Below are 18297 nucleotides of genomic sequence, written 5' to 3'. Positions count from 1 at the left end.
CGTCACCACAGTGGAATCTTGGAATCAGATGTGTCACTCATTGTACAGAGGTGTAGTGGACAGTTTGTCCCTCTGCATTGAAATCTGCAGCTGATACTATGTCAAAATCATCTTACCGACACATTGCTGTCAGTTACACATTTCTGGCCGTATTCGTTTATTCACAGTGATGCCAGATTTTACTCTGCCAGATCATGACTTACACCCCTCAATGGACCGCATAACAACTTCAACAAATGCCCTTAAACTATGTAGCTCCAATATCTCTGAGTAAATGTAAAAAACAGTGAGGACTAAAAATGATAAGCATGCTAAAAAATTGCACAAAATGAAAATATAAGCCATAAAGTTGTGAAAATTGCACTCTAAGTTCAGTACTTAAATGTAAATGTGCCTAGTTACTCCCCAAGTCCTGGCAGTTTAAAGTGCTTTATTTTTTTCATCCCACATTGTAGAGCGATCCTTTGACCAATTACTGAAATACACAGATAATGAAATCATCGTACAGGTTTTGTCTTTCAAAGACAAAAAAGATCCATATGTCCACCAATTTATGCAAGTCACGGATCCAGTGTGAAGAACTCCTTTTGAACTTCGCCTTGACTGAAGATGAATAACGGGGAGAATGGAATCCATCGCATATATTGCGGAGAGAGAGATGACCCTTAAGCTTACGAGTCCCTAACAATGTGGTGCCAGCGATTGAAAAGGATACGGCATCAAAATGCAAACTCCCATCTGTCGAGATTGCAAACTAATCACAACAACTGGCAGACTCACACAGACTGATCAGAGGCATTCAGAGGGAGACCGTTGGCATCATGAACGCTAATGAGATCAACAAAACTAAAAATACCAGAGAATATCCATCTGTGTGTGTGTGTGGGGGGGGGGGGGGGGTGGGGATATTTACCTCAGGAAGTCGTGCCTATGAAATATTCAACTGATCGTTTAACAACCTGAAAGCACCGTAGCAATACTGAGAGCACCTCAGCGTGGATGTCAACAAAATATAGCCAATTATTACCAAATCCTCTCTCAATTCAAGCAAAATTGTATCCTTTACCCATCTTTTACTGTAGGTACATATCAATCAATCAATTAAAGCCGGTTATTGATATTTTTGTTTTCGATTTTCTTTGACTTTGACATCTCTAATACAGTACAATGGTGTCTATCTTCTCTATTTCCTTCGTTCTCCCTTCTAGCCATCCAATCATCAGTAGCTATGCTTCTCTTGAGCCGTTTAGCTCTCTGGCTATGTAGGTATATGAGCTATAAATACTCTTTCCTTTGTATGGGCTAGAAATTAAGATGTCACACTGTTCACACACGGTGGGTTTGATCAGTCATGCTCACACTCTGATCAATGTCTTTGTACTTTGTACTTTTTTATCCGCCTGAGTGGCACTGCAGCTAGAAAGAAAAGAGTCCGGCGGCTTTGACTTATAAGCCTGACAACAGCTCCATTTGTGCGTCTAATTTAAGAGCAGCTTCTGCTCTGTCTAATTAACAATTTACTAGGCCATCAGTCAGCCTCCCCATTGTGGTGCAATCAGCATCGCAGGCATTCAGTGAGCTCGGCGCACTCTTCCACATCTGCTATAGGAACAGGACGACCATGCAACTTTCATGGCAACACAGACAGATGAGTGGACATGGCAAGGATGCGACCAGAGTAATCAGTCTTGTGTGCGACTCCATTGCAAGACAACACTGGGGAGCATGTTCGACAAATCAGCCACGGCTAAGAACTGTAGCTCTATAATGTCATTGTCGTGTTAGAAGAATCAACAGATGCATTTTTGCTTTCCCAGAGGGCTTCCGTGCTGCTCGCTGGATTATGTCTCTGGTGTGAAATCAACTCTGATGCATCTTAATATTGTATGCGTTTGAAGTTTTCTGTTTTAGCTCATGCACAACACAGGGTTTGGTCTTTCCTGTCATGCATAGGCACCTTTAATGGATAATGTTGCAGTGTTATAAAAGAAATGAATAAATCCCTCACACGCCCGGCCGCTGCTGCATAACGCATATTAACCCTGTACTGTAGCAGTAATTGTGCCCCTCCCTCCTCACCCACACACTCAAGACAAGTGCTTGCGATACCTACTGTGTTTGTTTAGGTTTTTTCTGGTGGTATACAGCTATAAAAGTGTGTGAGGCCGTTTGCAGGCTGTTTTCTGCTAGTTGTCTTTCCACATAGTCAGACAGTGGAATAATAACCCACAGAGAGGATTAAAACCTGGTAATCTGTGAGAATACAGTGTTCCATTTCTACTGATTGCTATATTTTTGCCCCTTCACTTTCTCAGCCTAAACAAATACAATTTTCTTCATTTATCCACTTAGTTCTTCTGTGTTGCTGATTTGCAGTGAGGGGCTTAGAGACTCGTATAACCTACAGGGGAGGTTTTCAAGGATATCTTTGTCCGATATGCCTGTGTATGTGTCTGTGTGTGTGTGATTAAATGTGTGTGTCTGCCTCTCCGGCAATCTGTGTGTGTATGTGTTGACGTGTGTGTACTGTCTAAACAAAGGCAGTGTGACTTGGAAGGGTGCGGCCAATTTTAAAAAAAGCCCCGAAGGAGCGTGCTCATCAGGATGCAGCCAACGCATCAGAATCACTCGCGGAGAGCTTGCTGCAGTATCTCACCAGTAACTAACCGCCGAGGATCGACGGTGCAAAATATTGACATCTTCATCGTCGAATGATCAATAAGAAAAATGAATACAACAGCTGACATGATCACAAATGACAGAGGAATCCAAATCAATTCATGTACAAATCCTGTACTGCAGATCACAAACGCTAATATCCTGCTCTACTGTGCATCTGTTTCATACAATACACTCCTAATCTGATTGGATGTGAAAACTTCATAACACCAATTGATAAATAGTCAAACAACACCAGTCTGCAATGGTATGGAACAAGTTGTCAACTTGTAATAAAATGTCTCTAATTGGCCAGAAGATTGTCAGATAAGTGCTGTTCTGCTCATCTGCCAGATGATTAAACTATCTGTCACTTACTGCATGTTGTCATAATGTCATTGCAAACCTGCACAGCAATGCACTGTGTAAATTATGAATACATTTAATCATACATTTGACTAATTTTGATGGATTACAGTCTGTGTTTGATCTTATTAAAGGTCATAATCAAACAGTTATCTCAGTGTCTTTTGCTGAAAATGCGTTAGTTATGAATCCAGTCAAAAGAAAAATGAGATTTTGCTTTGGACGATTATTCTCTGCTGGGATAAACAAGGGTGTATTAATTTAATTGTGCTGCCTATTTCTGTTGTAATGGAATGGAAAATGGAAAAAATAGGATGAAGACAAGTGGAGAGAATGCCTTGGTTACCTTTCAAATATTTCCTGTATGTCCCCCTGACAAGACCTCCGGTGAGCAAAGGTGATGTGTTCAGTTACTGGATACAAACATCACTTCCCCAAGACTTGTGTTTCCATATCTGGGCTGCAGCCAAAACACCATGTTGAATGCCTGCCTCCACACCTATTGACCCTTTGGATTCCATCAAAAAGGGTTAAATGGCTAACTTGTGACCTTTATTGACCTCTATTGGCAACCAGGTGAATTACAACAACACAAGGAGAACTTTCTCTCCTCTTGGAGCCGCATTCATGACTTCTCTGACTCCAGATAATGACTTTTATCAGTCTTCATAGCTAAAAGGTCTTGTTCAAAGTGCTTTCCTCTGTTGTTAAACAGCCGAAAAAATCAACAGATAAGAACAGAGATATACAGAGTGTCTTCAAACGCGAGTAAAAAAAAAAAAATGAAAGCCAGAAATCTCAGCACCTGGCAGACTAATCAATGAGTTGCTGGTATTGATCAACAACCTTACAAACTCCACATATATTGTGGTTATTTTGTGCTACAGGGAAGAAGAAATCCCATTTATTTTCTCCCCAAGACCTCATGGGAAGAGCTATGATTTTCCTTCTCTTTGGACTCAACGCCCCGCTCGGCCAATTAAAAAGGAAAAAACAACTACAACTTAAACATCCTTTGGTGATGGAATCAACATTTGTGTGTGTGTGTGTGTGTGTGTGTGTGTGTGTGTGTGTTAGAGGGGGGGGGGGGGGGGGGCGGGGGGTGATTAGAGGAAGATGCAGTGTTATTAATAATCTGAAAATGCATGAAAGTTGCTGGACACAGATATGATGACACGTGATGGAGTTCCTCCCTTCCTTCCTTCCTTCCTTCCTTCCTTCCTTCCGCATCTTCAGTGCCCTCTCCCTTCCTCAGACTTCCCCACACTGCACCCACCCATTACGCAGCCCAGCCTCCCCCTCCCCCTCAGCCCACCCCCACCTGCGCTCACACACTCTCATACCAACACAAAGATGGATCAATTTCACATTTCCTCTCAGGATGCGGAAGACGCTCCGTCTCATGATCAGTTTACGGCATGACGTTTGATCCGTCTTAATGCCGCTACGCAAATCAGCTTTTGTCATTCTTGTCTGTGAGCCATCTCTTTGATTGCTCCAAACATTCAAAACAATTATCTTGCCACCTCAGATCCTGAATCCCTGTGTCCTATTTTTTGAAAATAGAGCAGAGTTTTGGCAAGGGCCCTCCCAAAACAAAAACAAAGTTAACTAATTGCAAAAAAATGCCCTCATTGTGTAGTGGTTTAAAACTCCTTAAGAGAAAACGCATTTTAGTTCCACTATAATGGTTTTATCCATTCATTTGAGCCTTATTGGCTTTGCTTGGCAGTAGACAGGGAGCAGCAGCACCCCGAGCAACAGCTTTCCCACGGAGGCATTTGATCAAATGCTGACTGGGTGAAAAAGAGCGTAATTTAAAGTCCCTCCTCACTTTGACATTTTAAACACAAGACACGGCGACAGGCTATATTAATCTGCCAAATCAGGAGCCCGCTAGACAGATACCATTTATAATTACACCAGAAAAAGAATCCGACATAGGTAAAGTGTCAGGTGCCTGGTGTTAAATCACACCAGCAGCTGGATGATGAAAACTCTGCCTGTTTGGTGTGTTGAGCCCATTCAGTCAGTGCAGGGGCATTTGCATCACCCCCTGACATATCAAAGAGAATACACAAGCAGACGTGCTGCTTTGATTTGCAAGTTCAGAGATGCAAAGTTACTCTGTAGGCCCACAATAATCTGCTGCTGTTTGAACATAATCCTACAGTTTTAGCCGAGTAATGAACATCGTGAGGAAGAGTGTGTGCAGCATGTTGCATAAGCACTGTGTGTGTGTGTGTGTGTGTGTGTGTATGCGTGCGCGCGCGCGCGCGTGTGTGCGTGCGCCGCATGCGTGTAAGTGTGGAGAAAGGTACAAATTGGATACTATGCCCGTATGTGATTCATAATGACACTTATCGGACACACTCTAGCACCGGAAACGCATACACACACGCACACACGCGCGCACACCATCTCACCAGTTTGCATTCTCATCATTAGAATAAGAGAAAACACACACGGAAAACGATCAGGAAAGAACACTAACAAGCCAGGTGCCCTCATCCATCCGCACCCTCCCTCCCTCCAGCCACACACACTCACACGCACACGCACGCACGCACGCACGCGCACACACACACACACACACACACACACACACGCTGGTTCTCTCTCTGTCACACACACGCTTGATGCTGCCAAGAAATGCATTTCTTGGGCATTTCCGGCACGAGTAAAGCGCATTCCCGTCCTCATTAGAACAGCCCCATGTGAAGTCCGCTCACTGGAAAGTGCAAGGCCCCGATTTTGTGTCACTTCGTGAGTGGAACTATAAACCACGAAAACACCAATTATCCCCCACAGAGCTGGAGAGGGAGGAAGTGTATTATTGAGTCGCCGAGCAGCCGGGATGTTTACAAGGACGATGAAGGGTTAAATCGCGATACACACTAATCAAACAATAGTCTTTAGAGTTATGGATCAATTAAGAGCTACCGAGTCAAGGTCGTTTACAGCCGCAATATCTACAACTGATACTGGGGCGCGTTGTACAGTCAAACACATGATGGAGGATTTGAGATGGTTTGAAAGCAGCTTTTGCGCAGAGTTGTGCTGAATATAGCAGTTAAACCTTCAACCAAACCCCGAAGGAGCCGGTGGAGTGAAATTCCAATTAGGGCATCAGATTTATCTTTGCCCCTGTGCGGTTCTCAGTGTCAGCGGCGTTACCCTGCATGTGCGCAGCAACCCAGCAGCAGCGTCCACCTTTACGATCAAACTTTACAAATACACCCTATTGTCTACAAAACATGTACTCACCATCTAGAATAACGGTCGTCATGATGTAAATGGCGGTGAAATCCAGAAGCTGTATTTCCAAGTCGATTTGATTCCCCCCCCGGTTTTGACGGAGACAGTATATCCGCTGTTTTTTATTGCAATTGAGGGGTAATTGCAAATCCAGTGCCCGGCCGGGGGGACAGGCAGCCCGGAGCACCGCGGCACCCTTCAAACTTTAGCCGTAGGTCTTCCCGAGTGGAGAACCGCGTCTCCGGATGCAACCGAGCTCAGTCATTTGGACGAGGGATTGAAGAATCAGTCAGCGATAAACATCCAAATTGGGATCAAGAGTGTAATACTTGACATGAGGCGACACCTCCCCGATTATAGAACGGATAGAACTGCAAGAAGTGCTAACGCAAGGAGTCGAGAAATCAGAGGTACGAGCGAAAAATCTGTATTGAATCCATCTCTGTGTGTGTGTATGTGTGTGTGTGTGTGTGTGTGTGTGTGTGTATGTATGTGTGTGTGTATGTGTGTGTGAAAGCAGCAGATATCCAGGTGGATCACTCGCCCCCCCGCTGGATTTCCCCCCCAAGTATGCACGCAGCAAAAAAAGTGTGGATGCTGGTCGCTCCGGTGCGCGTCTAACTGTGTGCGTTTACCGCGGGGAGAGAGGGGAGGGAGGCGGGGAGAGAGGGGTGGGAGGGTGGGGCGGCGAGGAGGGGCGTCAGAATGGAGGAAGGAAACCGGGAGAGAGAGGAGAGAGAGAGAGAGAGAGAGAGGACTCGCAGATGAAGGTTTTGTGGGTCTGTACTGGATCACGCTGCAAGAAATATCGCTCCTAACTACAGAGACTCGGCACAATAGAAGTTTATCATATATAATCAAGGAATGCGAATTCGTTTTACTACTATTTAATTGTGAAAACCTTCAAAACAAAAATAGGGAAATAGAAGCAGCCACGTCCATGTGATTGGAGAGATATTCAGGAGCACAAGATGAATATTAGACTTAATGACTTATTCAGGCGGACACTTTTTGCAGCCCGGGGCTCCTAATGAATGTTTGATATGCTGGGGGGAGGTGGGTGGGGTGGGGGGTGACGTGAGGCGAATGTATTTGGATCGGACGTGGCCAAGCGCGCACACGGAGGGGAGGCGCAGCGCCAGGCGGGCATGCAGGCGGGCAGGCGGGCAGGCGGGCAGGCGGGCTGGTGGCTCCCGCTGCCCTCCAGGGGCCGGAGGATCAGACTTCACTCGGGTCGTGGGCGGAGGCGTGAAAGCCTGTAAGAGTGTGCAGAGCTTTGGGTGGAGCTCGGTTAAAATAATGTCTTTAGAAACTTTTCACAGATGACGCCTACCGAATCTGAGACGGAGCAACATGCTTACTTCAACATGTTTACTTCATGCTGTGATTGCCTTATATTGTTTTGTTACAGTTAAACATCCACCCCCTTCATGTGTTTCCCCTCTTTTATCGCCTACATGTGGAATTATAAGTAAGAACTATGCATTTTTGTAGCAGGGCTTTAAATTTCCAGAGCATTATACATTTCCATTTCCACGCATTTTTTTGAGAAAATGGTCGCTTTTAAAAAAGCGATTAGACTATTGAGCAGCATGGAAACACTGGCACAAGCTGATTGGACCGGAGACCAACTCACTGCTGCTATGCTGCTCTGCTTTAACTCAGGAGAATCGGAGACACAGCAGTGTGCTATTATCTTTGGGTATCACGCGCCCCCTACCGGTGAATATTAAGGCACCATGGACAGAAACACAGAAGCATGATGAGGAAGATTCCCTCCTGCCCCGCATGTGTGTGCGTGTACACCCATTGGCTGTGTTATATTATATATCGTTATTGTTCAATTGTATAACTATCAGATTCAATACGGGGACATTTGAGATCTTTTTTTATAATGTAGCATTTACATTCAAAATTAAATATGCCAACATATGGCCTATGTATTTTTGTGTGGAATAACAGCTGCCAAACAGTAGCAAATACAAACCATAAAGGCCTCTGTGTGTTAAGAAGCAGGCTGGCACAAGATCAAATGCTGCTGATAATTACAGTATAGCATGGACACTGAGACAGAGCATAACCAAGAGATTACACCGGGGAGCAGGTGAGTGGAAGTCATAGCCAGGTGGGTGGTGTTGTTGGAATAGAGGCATGAGCACCAGGCTTATCCCAGGCTTACAACTGCAACCAATATTGACTCACACCATCAGAATATGTCAGTGAGCCACTCTCCTGGTATTTGCTCACAGTGGAGAGCGGCAAGGCCAGATGGCTACTAGTGACACAGTCCAAAGCTGCCACCTACCCGCGGAGAACGAGGTCACCCCGGTAAAAAGGAAATGCTGTCACCTCTCACAGGAGTCTCTATCTCTCCTGCTTTATCAGAATATGTTTCTGTGTGTGGACATATGTGCACATAATCCTTTCGTGTGTGTGTGGGTGTGTGTGCATTCTCAAGTGCCTTAAATATTTTTTTATATAGCCAGAATAGAAATTGCCTGCATCCAATAAAAGCGGGCAATATATTTAATGGAATTGGAATATCCTAGGTGTGAAAACGTCTTTACAAAGTAGTTAAGTAATACTAATAATAATAATGATAATAATAATAGTCTGTGGCCTTAAATTATAGGGTATAGTGTGGACACAAACACAAACTGTCCACAGCAGCACATGCTCCCTGAGTATATCATTATGGAAACATTAATTTAGCCGACAGATAAGATGACTCTTTGTGTCAGAAAGGAGGAGCATTCTGTAACTTTTACCTCCCCCAAATCATTATACAACATGCCCACTCACTTCTAAATCCTCAGCTGTTTCCATTATACTTCATCACTATGATATGCACCAGCAAGTGAAAAGGACACGCAGGTAAATTGTCACAGGAGCTTTGAGGCTGGAGGCCTCGAACAAGCTTCGACTGTAAATTAACTATGGGTGGATCTTTGCCATGTGAATGGAAAAAAGGAGATTGGGGATCTTTAATTCATGGCAGTAATGAAATGAGTCAAGCTGTTGAGTCTCAAAGGCTGCAGATCCCTACAGGCTGAAGCTCTACTGTTCTTTTCATCACAAGTCGCGGGATCAAAAGGGGAACCGGGGCATAAACGACTTCCTTTGGTAACTGGAAAGTTACTTGTATCACATTGCCATAGGAGACGAGTACTAGCAGAGTTAATTACATCAAGGGGTTTATGCCAAATCTGAAAGCCTGTAACATTTTCTAGATAAAGCGCTAAAAGCTTTCACCCGTGTAATATAAATGGTTAAAAGGCCATAGACATAAAAAATATAGTGTATGTCGATGGTTCCCGGAGGGACTCACATGTATGACACGTGCTCTTTTACATCAAGTATAGATGCGGTATATTGATCATATTTCCTCTTGATTAAAATGGTGATGAGTAATCCTTAAATGATCCAAAGCAGACCAGGGGAAATGTGAGTATCTCCTCACATAATGATACAACCCTGGCCAATGTTTGCCTTAATAACCCATGTTCTGCTGCTTTTTGACATTGCAAGTCCATAACTGAGATTGAATAGTAATATAAGCCACTATAGGCAATACCATTCTCTTTACAGCTTCCTCCCAAGCCTGCAGCAGCTCAGTACGGCTAAAAATGCCTGAATTAAGTAAATGGAGGAAAAAATATTACATATCTATGCACTCACTATGTGTTTGTAGAAAAATATAGAATGACTCTGTATTATAACATGTTCTTCTTATCAGTAAATAGATACACTAACAGTTGTTCTGCATTTATACATAAGCCTGGAATAAATGTAAGATGTAATACTCCACGCCATAAAATAAGTGTTGCGTAACAACTGCACTGATGAGAAAATATGGAAGCCATAAATAAAGTTAAAAGAGAAAATACACAGATAAGCAGGTATAGCTACAGTATACTTACTTCTGTTGTATAAATATGTATAAATGTATGATTACACAACCAAAAATGATTCCTTATATAACAGATTATGAGATGGAGATCAACCACTTTTCCACCATTTTTAGCAACCCAAGTTTTTATATTATAATCACGTAATGCAGCGTTTGCCAGTACAATTTATTTGATCATCATGCTGATAAGTTACCATTGAACTGAAATGATAGTCGTGTCTTTGCCCTTGGGCTGCAGGATTCAATCAAGCGCCATTATTGTGAGAGCCATCCATTTTTATTTACATTGTGTTGCTTTGGCTCCTCTTTCTCTCCCAAACTTGGGGGCAAACAGTTGGCCCCTGCTCTCTCAGCTCTTGCTCATTAGGCCTGGGAGTCAGATATTAATTCTGGCCGGGGTGAAAACCCTGTCGCCATTAAGATCGGGTGACAGCTCATTTTCCTTGGTGGCCTGCAGAAGACAATAGCAGTGATGGAATTGTTTTTCCAGTCTGTAACCTCATTAACTCATTGGAATAAAGACAATGTGGAGTTGTTTGCATTAAGCTGTAATTATGCTGATTCACTCACTTTCTCTCTCTCCCCCCACTCTCTCTCCCTCCCCTTTCCATTTGCGACTTTAATTAGATTCTCCTCTGTTCAAACACCGGCGATGTGGACTCCTCACTCATGAATTAAGCTGCCATCCGCCCATCACTTCCTCTATGGATGGCATAGCTGCATGGGAGCGGAGTGAAAAGACAAAAGGGAAGGTAGAACATGCCATACATCTTCAGTAGTCATATATTACCAGGTCTGACAAGGCTACATTCCTCTAGACTGGCAGTTGGTCGGAGAGGACAAGTATGTGGAAATTTATTCTCCTGAAACCTCACGTGCTCGCTGGCCTGACCTTGATTTTCTCTTTCCTTTCAAGACAGAAAGCAAGTGGGGAGGAGGGTGGGTGTCAAAGAGAGAGAACGAGAAATAGAAATAGAAGAGAGAGAAAGAAAGAGAGATGCTTGGATGAACACAAGCTTTGTGCAGCTGTCTCATCTGGAGTTGGTCTGGTCTTGTCTTCTAGGTGGTCGGGGCACAAATAGCACATGTCAGCCATGAGTCCTTCCTGCTGCCATTTTTATCCCACAGTGAAAGAACACACACACACAAACACACATAGATAGAGAGATGCACGCTCCTTAAAGTTTGTTTATCTACCTTCTCAAAATTGAACTTAAAAAGGCTCAGAGGTGGTCTCAATTAAAGAAGGAAGGTCTCGGCCTTGAGAAAAAACCTGTTGGCAAGACTGCAGTTTAGAAAAAGTAAAAAATAATTTGTTTTCTGAGCTCATCTAACCTATAATCTCGACAGCCTTGGGCACTGTTTAAGATTCTGAACCCGCTAGCACCCCCAAAGGCTACAATCTTAACTACATCCTCAATTCAAACGGCTCAGGAGCAGAATGCCGATGCCAGGGGCAACACACACCATCACGAATCACCCTCGCTTTAGATGTGGGTAACATCACATTTTATATATGAGCTTATACAATAGATGTACTGCAATTGGAAATGTTACCTGATGGGAACTGAATTTGACCATAAAATACAGAACGATCAACGATCACGGCCATCAATGAGGTCACTGAGATCCGGACCTTGGTCATTATTTCAGAGTGAAAAATAAAAATCAACCAGCTGTTTAACAAGCAGACATCTCCTGAGTGTGTGGCTGGCTGCCATGTATGTGTGTGTTAGTGGCGTCTGAGCTTATTCTCTGACTACTTTTCAATCAAATTTAGAACCTGGAAAATGAATGGGTAGATCTCCAATGTAAAGAATCTACTGTATCATCTGTCTACCTGCAACCTAAAGACAAGCAACAGTATTTCAAACTACATCGATCAAACTGGGCAAACGTCCCTGAACAGAGGAGGGTGGACAGCAACAACACTTAGCACCTACTTACAATACTGTCATATCTGTCACATCTCTTCCCTGGAGTCGTCAGTTGCAGATCAGTTTGCACCTCCTGCCACGTGACTGGGTGACCGCTGTGTGACTCTAACAACCCCCACATGACTCCAGTGTGACCCATGGTGTGAACAGACCTCACAACATACTGTAGATGCCAGTTTGCTTCCCCAGTATTGGAGAAGCTTTTTGGATCAAGACTTCATTTGTGTGTAACAGTGATTCGCTGCACTCCACTTTGTTTCTATATACATATGGAGAATTTAGACTCTTAGAATTAAGTTTGATGATTTACTGAACAGTAGAAAAATGTGGGTGGCGTATTTCAAAACCTTTCATCCATTAATTACTTGGTTTATTTAAGATTGCTCTATTCCATGGAGAATCACTAATGAAAATATTACTTCACTAATAGCTTGAGAACAAGAACTTTTTACAGATTCTTCCAAACAGTGAAAGCAATGATTTAGACTTATAATATTAAATTAATTCATATACAAATCTTCCATAACTATGACTTCTAAATTGGTGAACACCCCTATGTCTCTCCTGGACTCCAAACCCTAGTGCACATCTTTGATGCAAGCGTTTGAAAATCTGCTATATATCTATATCTGCTTACCATATACCTGGAAATGCTTTATTTTTGTATTTACAGATTCAATCGGCAGAAGCTGCTGAAGGTGTCTCTTTGTAACCGGATTTGGAAAAGCATCCATTTATAGATTTGTTAGGAAAAACCTGCCTCTTTACCAAAAGGAATAGTCTCAGGCACACTGTATATAAAATCACCTCAAGAACTGTAACCATCTTCACCATCTATTGTGCAAAGTTGTAATGTCGACAAACTGGACTGTAACTGCCCATTAGACTGGACTTAATGCATGACAGTTCCTGCTAAGTCAAGGCGGCTTCATGGAGTGCTTTACATAGGAATAAAACAAGTATAAAATACAAGAATAAAAATTACAGTACAGTTCAAGAAATGAATAAATCACTTAATGAAAGGCAGCGGCAAACGGACTAGTCTTCAGCCTTTATTTAAAAGAGCTGAGAGTTGTAGCAGACCTGCAATTTTCTCCAGATAGCTCCAGTTATGTGATGCATAAAAACTGACCGCTGCCTCTTCATGTTTGTTTTTGACTCTGTGAACAGAAAGCAGACATGTCCCAGATGATTTTAGCGGTCTGGACAGTTCATAGCAAAGCAGCGGATCAGAAATGTATTTTGGCCCCAAACCATTCAGTGCTACAATCCAACACTGTTATATACTGTATAGACGGCGATTACAGGGGGAAGCACTATTATAGCCAAGTTCTGGATGGAATGTAAAGAAGCAACTTAGAAGTGTGATCTTTAAGACTCAACAATAGTGCCGTCACTTTCACCTACTGCTGTTAGAAACACAGATGTTCTCTGATGTTAGGGTTGACGTCAGAAATAGAACAATCTCACAGCTCACACAGATGGTGTAAAAAAGTTACTTGCCTCAGTTCCACCAAATTTCATGCTGTTGTTCACCGCCTGAGTGAAGGAAGATCTCATTGTAGTCCTTAATCAGATTGAATTATGAGATTAGTCTGCTTTTCCTCTGTCCTTTCATTGTATTAGTCTCTGGAAAGCCATCACAAGGAGTGCAGGAACACAGAGCATTCCACGGCACAATCAGATTCGCTCTATTCCTCGAGACAATTACTGACTAAAGTCATCCCCATTCAACAAATGCAACATGATACACCACAAAGTTATTTCAAAGAGCTTTATCTATTGATGATCTTTCAATCCACGGGAGTCCAATATTGAAATTCAAATGCAATCCTTGGCCACGGTCACTGAGCTTATGATGTGGAAATCTTATAATGAGATCTTCTTACTCCCTTGATATCCTCATGCTATCATGATACATCATCAATAATATGTGGCATACATGTATGCACAGATGTGATGTAGGTCCATATAAGAATTTAAATGTGGTCTGCTTTAAATCTTTCAGAATTATATTTGGGTTCATTGGAGATATGAAATTCATTGAGATTCTGTCAAAAGATACCACCTACATAACAAAAATCAAAGATGTGGAGATCAAGATTTCTCGTGCATGACCTTTAATATGGTGCCATAAAATGCAAAAATGACAGACCATTGCTATTTTGCATGTGTGGCTTGTAGAATAATTAATTTTATTATAGAATGTTCTCCACCTGCCAAAACAACCCCAAACCTTCTGAGTAGAACACATAAATATACATTTTCTCCCAGAGATACTGGGGGAAGCTTTTTTATCCATTGCACAGTTGCTGGAAAAGAACTCGCTCGTATTATTATTTTTTTCATATGACAGGAGGGCCAGTCCATTTAGTTTGAGTGCACCCAGTGTGTAGAGGGGACTTTAGACTGGAATGGACCAGTTCGTGAAAGAGGTAGCTGTAAAATCCTGAGCCTGGCCAAAGTCAAGAATTCACAAGTTTGTTTTAAGATGATTGATCTCTTGTCCTAATCCCTTTCAGGAATCATCTTAACTGTATTATGTAACTCAAGATGACTGGTATTCTGCTGGATTTTCCGTCATAACTGAAAGGAGCGTTTCAAGATGCACATCTTTGTTGACAAAACTGAAATTTATTTTTGCTTTTTAATGAAGGCTGATGCTACGGAATCTTGTTTGGCTCTCACAAAAGGCTGAGTTTTTCCCAGTTGGCTGTAAGCATCTGTCCAATGACGCATACAGTATGGCTACCATTATTTAAAACCCAATAATTATCCAAACACAATGAGTAATGGCTCATGCATGCTTTAGCATGTTCTCTCGGGGTGAACAGGGTTTTATATCACGAGAACACTGGTCGCTTATGAGCTTAGTGCTCAACTGAAATTAATTAAAATACACAGACTGAATTCAATTACATTACTCATTAGAAGCAATTGGAGAGCTAGTATAGATGGTGTCGTGTCACTTCCTTACACAGCGATCAATAACAAATGATTGATGCAAATTTTAAGGTCAAATGCATGAGTGATGGATTGTGATCGTGTAGTAGTGTCCCATCCTTCATGTGTCCTCCAATCACAGACTTGTCTTTTAAAACCCACATCACACAAAGAAGAGCCATTTGTTATCATTTTAGCTTCTGTGTTGAACATCAGAACAATAGGTGGATTGTAGAACTACAGCGACCATGTTTCAATTTCATTACAAAAGATCAAACTGAATGAAGCCACTTTCTATACTCAGAGCACACACACTCAAAGCAGGGAGTTGAAATTAGAGTGTCTATGAAGTCAAAATCAGACATCAGGATAAAGTGAAATCCCCCAAATCTTCAGATCTTCAAATGTCTTGACAATTGTGTGGCGTGCTCACGACACATCTGAGCTCAGACAAGATGCAGAATTTCTTCACCAACTCATAACACCTCAGAGAGATGTTAAAAGACTCAAGATGTCACTCTGACTTTGCCAATATGAACCTAAAAAATGCGGAACTGCTTCTGATCCAAGTGCTGTGTGTGCCATTTTGGCAGAATAAAAGAAGGAAACGCAGCAGAAAGTCATGCTGAGGTTTATGCCGCGTCCACCTCCTCTCACATTCTCCTCACATTCTATTGCTCATTGCCCCTTTACAGATTTGTCGTGGATCCGTTTAAATTAGAAGATTATCCGATATACAGACATCCAGTCATTCTAAATATGATTGTTGAGGAGTCTGGGGCAGACACATGACTGGATCAGAGCTGTAATCTTACAGTCACAAACAGCAATTTGACTCCAGCGGACATACAAATCCAATATTAAATCTTGTAGTCAGAGTTTATTTGCTACAGTCCGTTAACAGTTTCAATGTAACAAAATTTAAAAGAATGGAAAATCATAGACTACAATATATTTCCATACAATGCACTTTGCAACCTCCTTTTAAATATGATACTTAATACTGGTCTTATACCTTGGTGCAGGTGGATAAAATACAATTCTGATCAAGAGATCAATTCTTCAAGTTAGAAGGGAACCATGTGAGTCACTCCTCCTTATTTTAACAAGTGTAATTCAAGAAAGTGTCAAGAACTTATTTATAAATGTGAGACATTTCCATTTTTTTTGTCCAAGACAAATTTCTTACCAAGTACCAAACTGTATGGACTAGAGGCTATTCAACATAACTGATCTTGATTTGTTTATAAATTGTTATTTGATCTTGTGTTTTAGTCTACAGCTGAATAGAAACAACTCTGAAAGGTGGTAGAGTTGGAATTGATAAGACATGTGTCTCTTACTGAGTCATCAAAGTCAGAACATCTTTCAAACAATCTGAAAAAAATGTAGAAGGATCACATTTCCAAAACAAATGAAGGAATTTCTTACAGAGTACAGCAATATGTTAAAACAAAACAGAATAATGGAGATCACTGCACCCGCATTCAAAAACATTCAACTTAATTCTTGAAAACTCTTCAACATCGTTATGTCTCAACTTGGCAGAAATGTTAAGATTTGTCCTGTTTTAAGACATAAAACAGAAAGAAAGTTTCCTTAGTTATATGAAGTAATTTCAAATATATTTTCTTAAAACACCAGATGACAGAATATTTAGCTTGTTTTGCTTCTCAGCAGTCAGCTATGTACTGGAGCGCCCAGGTGTGTTTATGTGAGGTATTACTGGAAAAACCTGACACGGAATAATTAAAGGTTCAAATAAGGAGAAGGAGAATTTTGGCTTGAGGGATCATGGAAACCACAGGCTGATCACAGGTGAAGTGACATTAGACTTGGGATGATGAGGTTTACTGCCAGACTCTATCCTGATTAGGGGTGCAGAGGATCAGCCTCCACACACCCCCATGACTAACAGCACTCACTTTGTCTCTCTGCAGGCATCTGGCCCCGGGCTACTGGCTATCTCCGCAAAGGTCAGCAGGAATCCTCTGGACCCATAAAGACAGGCCAATTAACACACCCTCACTTGGAAACCTGCATTATTTATTCAGGATACCTCCTTTGGAGGAGAATAGGAATGAAGGAGGAGGCAGGGAGGACATAGGAAGAGCTGAAGGAGATCAATGGAAGTGTGGAGTTTAATTACCATCAGCTCGGCAGGCCATCTTCACAGGACTAAATCCTTGGCAGGGGCTGGTAGAGGCAGACCGGCAGCACCCTGAGCCAGTATCTCTTTTTCTGACACGTTTCACTATTCACAGTGGTGTTGTGTTTAAGAGCACTTAGATCAGGGTAAGAGGGGTTCTACTTGACAAGGCTGACGCTTTATGATGAATAATGAAAGAAATGTTTTCACCAAAAGCAAGTAATTGGCTTAAAGGAGAAAAGCGATTGCACAGCATTCAAAAATCTCCCTTGTTGTCAAGATGTAATTGAACATCTTCTGTAGATAACTTTCCAGTTGTGATGCACTTACAGCATCGCTAAACGCAAATATGTTAGCCGGACTCAAGGATAAACACTTAGTTTCATGCTAATTGAGGGAAATGTGATTAAGTACCAACATCTACACACCAAGTGATAAACATCATTAGATGGAAACTGCCCTGTCTCATTTGTTGTGATGTGCCTGTGATGTCATGATTGGATGTGCTCCTCTAAATTAGAGAGAGGCAATTCCAGCCAGTACAGAAAAACACTTTGATTAATTGTGCCGTGTTGTTGACTGCAATTACACTAAGATAATGGAACAGAGGTTATATCAGGCATGAGCTGCACCAGCAGGCGAGCAGAACAGAGATCTGTGCAGCTTCAACATGTGACTACATAGAATAAGAAAACACCGGAAGGTTTTGGTGCTAAACTGAATCCACAACAAGTTAAACACTGCCTCAAAGCCTTTTGATATGTGGAATGTTTTGATGGGTTAGCTGTCATACTTTACAATCCTTCCATAATTGTGTGTATTTTGTATACGTTAAAACCCTGTGTTTATATTTATGTAAGCAATTTTTGTCTGTGATATGACACAAAATGACAATTCAGACCTTCTTTGAACATACCGAGAGGCCACATTTCCATCTAGTTAAGTCTCCGTAAACAGCAGTCATACCTTTGTGATCTATTTCTGTTACATCAAAGGCTCAAGTGTGTTAGCATATGCTTGGAGTCCTCACAGGTATGATGGCTCAAACAGCAATGTGTGTCACAGAAAATGACATT

General features: G+C 42.0%; 1 protein-coding gene across 1 annotated transcript in view; it reads right to left on the bottom strand.

Annotated features, from left to right (window-relative positions):
* rtn4r (reticulon 4 receptor) overlaps positions 1 to 6884 on the bottom strand; it is a 43697-nt gene extending 36813 nt beyond the window's left edge. Inside the window, exon 1 of the mRNA XM_076150915.1 lies at positions 6292 to 6884. Coding sequence (XP_076007030.1) covers positions 6292 to 6313 — 22 coding nt within the window. The 5' untranslated portion in view covers positions 6314 to 6884. The remainder of the gene's footprint in view (positions 1 to 6291) is intronic.
* Positions 6885 to 18297: the final 11413 nt, after the last annotated feature.

Source organism: Genypterus blacodes, unplaced genomic scaffold (genome assembly GCF_046128005.1).
Source record: "Genypterus blacodes isolate CSIRO-AG114 ecotype Tasmania unplaced genomic scaffold, CSIRO-AGI_Gbla_v1 ptg000053l_1, whole genome shotgun sequence".
Taxonomy (NCBI): Eukaryota; Metazoa; Chordata; class Actinopteri; order Ophidiiformes; family Ophidiidae; genus Genypterus; species Genypterus blacodes.
Note: the sequence above shows the minus strand (reverse complement) of the source record. Positions and strands in the feature narration are given on the sequence as shown.